At 59.4% G+C, this 10,603-nt stretch overlaps 1 protein-coding gene across 1 annotated transcript in view; it reads right to left on the bottom strand.

Annotated features, from left to right (window-relative positions):
• Positions 1-6,893: 6,893 nt before the first annotated feature.
• The window catches only part of DISP3 (dispatched RND transporter family member 3), a gene marked incomplete at both ends in the record, with an annotated part of 29,919 nt that continues 26,209 nt past the window's right edge, over positions 6,894-10,603 (bottom strand). Inside the window, 4 exons of the mRNA XM_084242572.1 lie at positions 6,894-7,256; positions 8,039-8,205; positions 8,623-8,736; positions 9,241-9,400. Coding sequence (XP_084098698.1) covers positions 6,894-7,256; positions 8,039-8,205; positions 8,623-8,736; positions 9,241-9,400 — 804 coding nt within the window. The remainder of the gene's footprint in view (positions 7,257-8,038; positions 8,206-8,622; positions 8,737-9,240; positions 9,401-10,603) is intronic.

Raw genomic sequence — 10,603 nt, 5'->3', positions numbered from 1 at the left:
CTGGAGCCCTCAACAGATGTCACAGGCCTTCCACGCTGAAGCAGGAACCAGGTGCAAAGGCACAGAAGCAGGCAGGCCGGCCAGGGGGCGAGGAAGCAGGCAGCAACGGAGCCCCCCAACCCCTGCGAACTTCCAGGCTCTCGCACTCTCTCTGGCACTCTCTTGGCCTCACAGTCTTGTCTCACCCTCTCCCCTCTTATAGGTACACGTGCCCCCCTGCTTGCTGGCTTCTTGGCCCCGCGTCCGCAATCACAGGTATGTGTGCCCCGAGCTCACGCTCCCAAGAGCTTTTTGCACCGTCACGTTATCACGTGTGGGCAGGAAAACAAGCCTGCAGGTGGGAGCCAGAGGCCAGTGGCGGGAAGGAAAAATGCCTGAGGCGCCCCATTTTCCCCACAGCACCCCCTCTCCTTCCTCTCTGCTCTCTCTGCCTCACCCCACCCTCCTTCCAGCCACCCTCTTCCATCCTCCCTCTTCCCTGCAGCCAGAGTGGGCTTTCCAAGGAGCAAGGGAAGCAACAGCTCTCCTCTGCTAGAAAAAAACCCATCCAGATAACACATTCCTGCAGTCAACAAACCCAAGATTTATAAGCAAGGCCTCCTGTCGCCTGCCGTCTGCCCGGGACCCCAGCTGGCCACGAGCTTCGTTTCTCTTGTGTTTCCTTCCGTTTCTTTGTACAAATAAAAATGAGTATATGGTCTCGCGTCCATTTTTTTCCAACCCGTAAGCTAGCATGTCTTACACACAGTTCATCAATCCCTCCGCCTCCATGTAATATAGCTCAGGAATTTTTTGCAGATCAGCATTTAAAAAGCTTCCAAACTCTTTCCCACAGTCCACAGAGCATCCCACTGTCTGGTCCCTGGGCTGACGGATGCTTCGCGGCTCCAGCCCATCGTGATACCAGACAAGGCTTCAGTGAGTAATGTCTACACTTGACTGGTGTGTCTGCAGGATATGTTCTCACAAGTAGGTCGGCTGAATCAAAGGGATGCTGTGATTGTGATTCTGAGTTATTCCCAAATCACCATCCACAATGGTTGAACCAGTTTGCACTCCCACCAGCAAAGCATTGGGGAGCGTGTTCGCCCACAGCCTCATCAAGGGAATGCTATCGAATTGTTGGGTTTTTACCAAATAGACAGGCATAAAATGGTTCCCTGCTTTTAAAATGTCTCATTGTATCCCTACGCCTCGCAGATAAAGTCCAGCTTCCTCAGGCCTTTGTGGGGGTAGGCACGCCCATCCTTTCTCGAGGGCTCACTGGGGAAGTGGATGTGGACACAGCTCACTATACTATGGGACTCGGTGTTCCAGCAAAGATCCGTGAGAGCAAAGAGGAAGCCTTCATGGAGGAGGTGACATCTGAGCTGAGACTTGAGGAACTGATCCAAGTTTGACACGTTAATTGGAGGGAAGTGAGTTGGACCTGTGTGCATAGACCAGAGGGCGCTGGAACACTCTGGGGGAGGTGAGAGCCCAGGGGGACTGGAGGATTCAGAAGAGCCATCTGAATGGGGGGCGGGTTTGTGAACCAGGGTCACAGGGCACCTTGAATGCCATGTGAAAGAGCTGAGGATTAAATTAACTGAAACACAGGGAAGCTATTTGAGGGGGTGTGTGAAGTTGGGGGAGGGATTATTAGGACTTTTGATTTAAAGTGAGAGTAAACTTTAATCCAAGTGGTTCAAAGAAACAGGAAATTCACTGACTTATTTTAGAAAAAAAAATCTAGGGATATTTAGCTTCAGGCATGGCTGGATCCAGGGGCTTGAGTGATGTCATCAGAAATCTTTCTACCTTGACTCCGCTTTCCTCTTGGTTGGTCTCATTCCCAGGCAGGCTGCAGGCTGGAGAGGAAAGTGCATATTTCCCAATAATTCCATCAAGTCCTCAGAGACCTTCAAGGGCCTGATTTGGGTCAGGTCCGCACCAGTCCTGCATCAACAGCTTGAGCGGGAAGATGGAATGCACTGATTGTCCAGATCTGGGTCACATGCCTACCACGCTGTGAAGCTGGGGTATCCAAGGTCTGCATCCAAGGTCTAGGGTGGGGGAAGATCCTCAAAGAAAACCAAGGTGCAGGGACCAAAACGGGGAGGAACAGGCTGCGAGGGGGGCAGGTTAAAGGGGGAGGGGATCAGAGAGACAACCGTACAGCTCAGAGAACTGAGCAGAGGAAACTGGCGGAGGCTCCCCTTGAGGTCCTGGCCTGAAGGTGTGGTGCGGGCTCCTGAGCGCCTCCTAGTGGCCGGGAGGTGCACTCCATCCTCTTCAGCATCCTGGTCTCAAGGGGTCAGGGGCAGGAAGGGAGACGGCTGTCCCTTTGCTGGCAGGAGACCCCCAGCGCAGCAGGGTGTAGATTCCAGGACCTCGGCTGCTGCTCTCCTAAGTCCGTTTGGATTGGCTGACATTTCACAGGCCTCCACTGAGCCTTGGATGCCAAGGGCAATGGTATTTAGCTTGCTGGAGCTGCGTGCAAGCTACGCCCAACTCCTGGAGGCCCCGGGAGGGAAAGACTCAGTTCTTCCTGGGCAACTTTCCCCGCAGTGCTAGTGAGGCTGAGCTGAGAACCCAGATCAGGGCTGCCCCCTTGCTTTGCTGGTGTCTGCATTCACTTGGCAGGTGTAGTGACGGAGTCCTGTGTGCAGCAATGCCAGGCTCCTCAGGTGGTCATTGGTCCTGTCAACCCATTTCCTGCTCACTGTCCCAGGAAGGCCCCAGCCCTGTGCCCAGAGGACACAACAAACCCCTTCTTTTATGCCCTCACATCCATCTGCTGCAGGCTTCCTTTGGCTCAAGATGGATCGACTCCCCAAGGGCAAGAAGACTAGTCCCCATCCTGTAAGTCCCAGTGCAGAAGCCCCTTCCCGGGGGTCCCCTCTGCCAGCCCCATGTAATTCCATGCTCTACTCCTCCCCACAGCCCTCTGGCTCGCAGGTCTATGTTTGAGGGGCTCTTCTATCAAATTTGCTTCCCCCCTGCAACTGTATAGTCTGCAAGGCCAGAGCCCAGGTCTCTGTTTGAGTCCCCTTGTGTCACAGGAGACTGGAACGGTGTCTGCATGTGACAGGCGCTCAGCCGAGGGGCTGAACTGACACATGAACAGATGGCAGGCCCAGGGGGGCGTTCTCTGGCCTATTGGATGTGCCCAATGAGAATGAGACTTACAGGAGACAGATGCCAGTGATGGTGGGCACGGGGCAGCTTGACTTCAGGAGACTCGTCCTGGCAGCTCAGCAATGGATGGAAGCAGAGCTCTGGACATAATTTCGTCCCCTGGCCCCATTTCTGGAGGACTAAAAGTTCAGTGACTTAGTTGCTTAAGATCGCCCGGCAGGGCTGGGGCTGGCCTAGACGGTGCTCCTTCCTCCCAAAGCGCACGCAGGTGGCTGCAGCGAGGACAGGACACGGGCAGCCCCTGCGCCAGGCAGGCTAATCCGCTGTGTGCGGAGAGGCTGCAGGGGAGGCGGAGCAGCCGCTCCAGTGCAACGGGACTGAACACACCCCTGTGAGGACTCCCGGGATGCATGGCTAGGGCCTGGACAGGTAAGCACCCCCAAAGCTGGCTCATGGGTGTCTCCTGGCCTCCAAGGGGAGTGAGAGAGAAGCAGAGCCCATGGAAACTTGGCAGCTCTGGGGTTCCTCCTGCCCTCTGCCCCTCCCTGACCCACTGAATGGCTGCACATCCTCGCAGACCCCCGGGGTGGCTGCTGTGCCCCAGCTAACAAAGGGCACCTCATTAATGCTCAGCAGCAGCTCATTAAGACCGTGAGCTGTGCACCGTGGCAGACGAAGGTCAAGGTTCTTTGCATGGCAGTTAGTGCCACGGGGACCCCGTGGCGCCAATATTCACAAACAAGATGAAGGGGGTTTCTAATAGGTGAGTTGGCAGCAACGTGTGGTCACTTCCCTCCCCGGCCTCACCCCCACCCCCACCCCTGGGAGGGACGGCACCTGCCGCCACACAGGCCTGAGGAACCAGGACCCGCTAGTTTTGATGAGGAGAGACCTGAATTGGGGACGCCACCCGCACAGGGTGAGCACGCAGGGAGCCCGCGTGGGGCAGGACCAAGGGCCAGGAGAGGCTGCTAGTTGGGGTGCTGTGTGCTCCGTCTGCCCTGATCTGGGCCCCAGAGTGTTTGGCTGTACGATGGGGACTCAGAGAGTCAACAGGGGAGCCCTAGTCACTTGGGGGAGAGGTGCCAGTGCCTCCCTCCCAAACACTGGAGAGAAAGGCCAAAGGGAAGAAAGAGGAACTGTTTCTTAAAAGCAAGAAAATGAGCTAAATGAGGGTTTCTTTACAAGAGGGCATTATTTAGACCACATGCAAATGATATGCAAATGACCCACTTTCACATTAAAATGAGCTTGTTGGGAAGGTCGCAGGACAAGAACTTAGTGATGACGGTCCTGCTCCTAGCACCTTCTGGGGTGTCCTGTCAACTTGTCAGCCCTCTCCCCCATCTCCCCTTCTCCTGGCTGGCCTCCCACAAGCTTGCTCCCCACCCCAGTGATCCCTGAAGGGGTGCAACCCTGACGTCTCGCCCTCCCCACATGAGGGCAGAGGCTCTGGTTGCACTGCCTGAATCCCCATCAGCTCCTTCACAGGCATGTGCACCACTGCTCCTCAGTCAGAGCACCCTTGGGGGGCTTTAGGGGGGCACGGGGGGTGTGGGGGTGGGCCCAGGGGCTCAGGCGTCACCAGGGCCGACGGGAAGCACACACTGCAGTGCTGTACAAATCCGATTTCCTTCCAGCTTTCCTAAGAACAGGCTTCTTTACTTGACCACCAGCCTGAGACTCCCCTGTGGGCCTCATCAGCCTCCCTGAGCTCTCCGAGGCTGACACCCTTGTGGCTGAGGACGCACCCTGGGCACAGGTAGATGTCATGTCCACTGGCTGTGGCCAAGGCAAAGCAACCTCTCAGAGCCTCGTCTCCCTGCGTGTGAAACGGGCTTGATGTGCCCACTCCAGGTGACCAGTGAGCCAGCGTGTTCTGTGCTCTCATGGGGTGGACTGACCACCTCCCTCAAAGGTCCGCTGAAGTCCTAACCCTGACCCCTGCCAAGGTGTACATACTTGGAAATCGCATCTCTGCAGATGGCCAGGTTGGGTTCGCCCAGTGGGACCTCACCCACAGGGCTGGTGTCCCTGCCAGGCCCTGTGCGGAAGGCCTGTGACAGAGACAGACAGGCACCCAAGGACGCCAAGGGTGGCTGTTCACCAGCAGCCCGGCGCCCTGGACTAGATCTCCCTCGAGCTTCCAGAAGTGAGTACCCGCCCATATCTTGGTTTTGCCCTTCTAGCCTCCAGAACTGCAAGAGAATAAATCTGTGCTGTTGGAGCCCCCCCGTTGGTGCCACTTTGCTGTGTGAGGGGGCATCTGGCACAGCATGTGCTGAGCTCAGCAGGTGCCATGAACTGCTTGCCTGGCATCTGCCTTCACCACACACTGTGAGGTGCAAAGGTCTGATGTTCCCTCAACAGAGAGTACCTAGTGGTGCCAGGCACACACTAGGCAGGGGCATGGTGTTACTGCACACCTGCCTTGCACCCACACCCCTTGCACCCCCGCTCCCCATTAGGGAGCTGGCTTGGAGAGAGCTTACAGGGATTCCTTTGCAGCTCGGTCTGTGTGTCCGGTGCCCTAAGGCCCAGGGACAATGTTGGCCCAACGGCGGTCCGTGCCCAATACAAAGTCCAGACTTCATACAGGCACAAAGGGGCCAACTTCATTGGCCTTTCTCATGTCTCCTCAGAGTCAAGGCCAGGCACAAAGGGACTCAAAAGCATCCCAACTGAGCAGCGAGTGGAGCAGCCAGAGGCGCGTCTGTCCAGCCGCTCCCCAAGCTGCTCCACAAGCCCCCACCCTCACCTGGCCAGCTGGGTATCCGCGACTTTGTGACCTGGAGGCCCAGCACTTTGCACCCACCACCACCTCCCTCCAGGCCCACCCCAGGACCAGGTTCTGGCTGGGCAGCACGCAAACACTCAGTTCTTCTAGTGTTAAGAACGTGGCAGAGCCAGCGGTGCTTAAAATGCTTGTGTTAATGGCGGCGGTCTGCAGTTTCATTTCACCTTCATAGGAACCACCTGCTGCGAGCAGGCAGCCTGCGTGGCCAGCTCCCCCAGGAACTGCGCCCCTCCCCCAAAGCCCTCCTCAGAGCAGGGTGGGGGAGATCAGGATCTGCAAGGAAGTCTGTGCGGGCCTCTACATCCCCAGGGAGGGTCTTAGAGGCTGGGGCTTGGGGTAGTACATGCAGAACCCCAGCCCAAGCCCTTCCTCCCTGGTGGCCAGGACCCGCAGGCCGGCGAAGGGGGGGGCAGGAGGGGGACATAGGACCACCCAGCACTGGTGGTCACAAAGCCGCAGGGAAGGGGAGGAGGGGGCAGGAGGTGCAAAGCCCCTGCCCTTGAGCCCAAGCACTCCTCCTGCAGGCTCCCTAGGCAGGGCAGGGATCTGGAGGCAGCTCCTGCGGGGCTACTGACCCGGCTGCAGTTCAGTCACTTTGCCTTTTGGTGCCTCTGTTTTCACATCTGTCAAGAGGGGGCCCCAGGACACCCACATCAGAGAGCTGTCGTGAGCACTGAAGCAATGGGAAGGAGACTGAAAAACAACCTGACACCAGTGGTGACCGGGATTGCGAGGAAGGAGGTCTCCTCCGCTGAGGGGGAGCCCAGGGCAGATGCCGGTCGCCCGGTGGGGCAGGTGCAGCTCTGCCAGGCGCGCCGGCGGTGGAAGCCACACAGGTGTCGCCCACACTGCGCCCAGGCCTGGGGACACAGCAAGCTGAAGCCAGTGGGGAACAAAGGGCCTCCGGGGGCAAAGAACAGCCTCTCCTGCCCACCTGTGGGCCAGCATGTGCACAGTCAGGCCCCAGGTGCCAGGGCTATAGGGAGGTCCCGGTGGGCAGCGGGATCTTATACCCGCTGCGCAGGAGCACGAGGCAGGCGCCCAGCCCCAGGGCCCCCGCCAGGAGCACCGCGCCCAGGGCCTTGAGGAAGGAAGTCCTGGTCCGGGTGAAAGAGCCGGGCGCCATGATGCCCAGCAGGGCCGTGCTGACGGTGAGCGTGTAGAGGATGGAGACGCCCGTGTTGAGTGCGACGATCTTGCCGAACTTGGCAAACGGGGCGATGATGCAGAAGAAGAGCGGCACCGTGGCGATGACCGTGGTGAGCGCGCTGGACACGATGGCCACACCCACGTGCCGCACGGCCTCCAGCGTCCGCCACTGGCGCTGCGAGTGGGCGTCCTGCGAGCGGGGTGAGAAGCGAGCTGGGGCCCCGGGGGGACGGGGCGGGCCCGGGTGGGCCGCACACGCTGACCCTGCCCGCACCTGTCCGGGAGGCACCGAGCCCCCCTCCATAAATGGGGATCACCCACAGCCACGGGGGGGGTGTGGGGGTCTGAATCAGCTCCCTCCCAGGGGCTCCCAGCTGCCGCCCCCATTGCTGCCATGGCAGCCAGGACGCTGGTCGCCACGCGAGGGCCTCATGCACGCGGGCGCTGATGGGAACTGGTTTCCCTCTTTTGACAAAAGCGGCCAATCGTCCAACTGCTTTCATTTACGTGTCGAGGAGCCTTTTCACACCAGCACAATTCCAAAGTAGGAAAAAACAGCACTTTCATGACACCCGAAGCTGACTGGGCACCGAGTACCCGGCCGGTGCTCGCTAAGCCACAGAGGCGGGCTGGGGTGTCGGGGTCATGGCTGGAAGGGCTCACCCCTGCTCCCCGACCCACAGAACAAGACCCCGATTCACTGAACAGAGAAGCAGGACAGGCTCTTGGAGGTCACCTGTCCCCACCCCCTACTGTCTTAGGGAGACAGCAGCTGCGGGGCGTGGACCCCCAAAGCCACGGATTAGGCAGACCTGGCCTTAGAACCTGAGCCCCTGGGCATGGAGGCAGCAGTGGGAAACCACGGTCCCCAGAACACACCCTGCTGGGGGTCAGGTGCCAGGGTGTCCAGCGGCCGAGGGGGCATGGAGGTGGGACACGACTCCAGGGAGGGGAAGGCAGGCAGGTGCTCACCTCGGCCTGGTGGGGGGGCAGGTTCTCTCCGGCCAGCAGGTAGCCCTCTACCAGGTGGACACAGTAATCCACGGAGGAGCCGACGAGGATGGACAGGGAGATGGCCTCCACCGCGCCCATTTCCCAGCCGCTCCAGTACATGATGGTCACCACCAGGCAGACGATGCCTGCGGGGCAGGGACGAGGCTGCTCACCCAGCCCAGGCGCAGCCCTGGAGGGGGGAGGCAAATTCTGAGGCCCCCCAGGGATGGATGAAGTCTAGGGTGGAACTGGTGGTCAGACGGGCCAGGAGAGACGGGGCCAGAGAGAACGCTGTGAGTGCGCAGGAGAGGACAGGTCAGCAACGCCTCACTGGGCCCAACCGGCTACCTCGGGACATCTGGCTCCCCTTGGGGAGCACACAGACAGGAGGGACAGTCTGAGGCTGAAAGCCAGACACAGAGCCCAGCGGTCTGGGGTGGAAGGGACTGGGGGTGGCGGGGAAGCCTTCATGGAGATGTACGTATTGATGGCCGAGAGAAACCTGCAGACTGGAGGCCATCAGCAAGACCCTGCCCCTTCCTGCCCCGCCCCACCCCGCCTACCCAGGATGCTCAGCAGCACGGGCAGCAGCAGTAGCACGTGGGTGGTGAACACAGCCACCGCAGCCACGCAGATGAGCAAGGAGAGGGCTAGGCCGTACAGGGCACTCTGCACCCCTGGAAGGCGAGAGGAGAGAGTCTTCAGCTAGGGGTCCACAGCCCCCTCACCCCCCACAGCCCAGAGGTTCCTGGGGTCACACGGACGGGCAGTCGCAGCTGGCTGGGTCACTCTGGGTAAGCTGCTTGACCTCTCTGAGCCTCCATTTCCTTATCTGTAAAATGGGGTCATAACAGTGTCTCATCCCACAGGCGGCAGCTGAGTTTCAAAAGCTACCGGGATAGGCCCTCAGCACAGGTGCTGGCACCTAGAAGGGCCCGTGATGCCAGACGGCTGCGTAACAGTCGCTCTATTACTTTCAGGTGCCAAACGCAGGCTCCGCGGATGTCGGGCTTCGGCCTCTGGCCTCCGATCGGTGTTCCCAGCCACGGTGTCATCCTGGCTTCTCCAGGGCTGAGATGACTTGCTGTGGCTCGGATCGGCCTGACCAGACCCTCCCTGTCCCAGGTCACCTCCCTGTCCCCTGCCAGAACCCTGCAGGTGAGGTCTAGACAGCCACTCGCCTATGATCTCCATGAAGATCTGTTTCCAGTGCTCACAGGTCTGGAAGCCTCGGCGCAGGGCCGAGCCCTCGGGGAAGGTCTGTAGCTGGCGCTGCAGGAAGCTCTCCCAGCGCAGGTAGTCTGAGTACGTCTGGAAGGAGGACTTGCCTTTGTAGGTGGTCTGTGGGGACATGAGCCAGTGAGAAGGGGGGCCGTGGCCCAATCGCCCTTCCCAGGGACACTGGTCTGCCAGCCTTGTCCACTGAACATGGAGTGTGTTGTATGGGGGATGAAGGGCGACCTGATCCAAGGTGACTGCACACCAGCCCCAGGTCCCTTTCCATCAGCCCCCAGAGCCCCCCATGCTCTGGTGTCCCACCCTCTGTACAAGCTGCTCCCTCTGCCTGCACAGCTAGTTCCGTTCACCTTCAAGGCTCACTAGGGTTCTGCCTCCTCCAGGAAGCCTTCCTTGATGTCTCAAGATGAGCCTTACCTAGACTCTGCAAGCCCGTAGTGCCTCCCCATCATAGTCACCACCTGCATGTTGTCTGTGGCCCCCAGCTGGACTGTGAGTCCAGGAAAGCAGAGAGTGGCCTGTCTGGTTCCCAGCCCCCAGCTCTGAGGAACTGTCCAGAGGGATGGCGGGGGACAGGGCCAGGCCCGCAGGCTGCTCTGGGACAGCCATACAAGTTCTCCGCCGCCCAGTTCTGCTTCCCTGTGCACACACCAGCTGACGCGTCTGTGTGCACGGCATGTCTGAGTGGCGGGGGGGCAGCTGGAAGTGGTATCCTGCCACGAGGGGTCTGAGCGGGGAGTCTCTCCTCTCTCAAAAGGGCTTCAGCCTTCAAAAGGAAGGAAATCCTGTCACAGGCTACACCATGAACCTGGAGCACACAGCGTGCAGGGAAATGAACTCGTCACAAAAGACACCCTGCATGATCCCACTTCTCTGAGGGCTGCAGCCAAATCCAAGGCAGAAGGGTGGGTGCCAGGCAGAGCAGGGGCACAGGGAGGTAGTGTTTAATGGGGCCACGGTATCAGCTGTGCGAGAAAAAGCTGCAGAGGGGGAAGGTGGCGAGGTGTGTCTGACAACTCACTGTCACGGAGCTGTACACTCAGATGGTGCAGGGCTGGTCTGACTTTGTACCTTTTATCCCAATTTTAAAAAAGCTGCCTGGGGCTCTGAACTGGTGTCTGCACTAGCCTGGGCTCCTGGAGGGCAGGGAGGGCCTGGGCTGGCGAGTGAGCTGCACACATGGCGGGGAGGAAAGCAGGGCTGGGGGCCAGGGAGCAGGCCTTGCCTCTGGCGGGTAACCTTATCTTTATTATGCTTGTTCCCCAACTTCCCATGATCTCCTCCTCATGCCTGTCAGCCGGAGGGAAG

Source organism: Talpa europaea (genome assembly GCF_964194135.1).
Source record: "Talpa europaea genome assembly, chromosome: 9".
Classification (NCBI taxonomy): Eukaryota; Metazoa; Chordata; class Mammalia; order Eulipotyphla; family Talpidae; genus Talpa; species Talpa europaea.
This window is presented reverse-complemented; position numbering and strand designations above follow the sequence as displayed.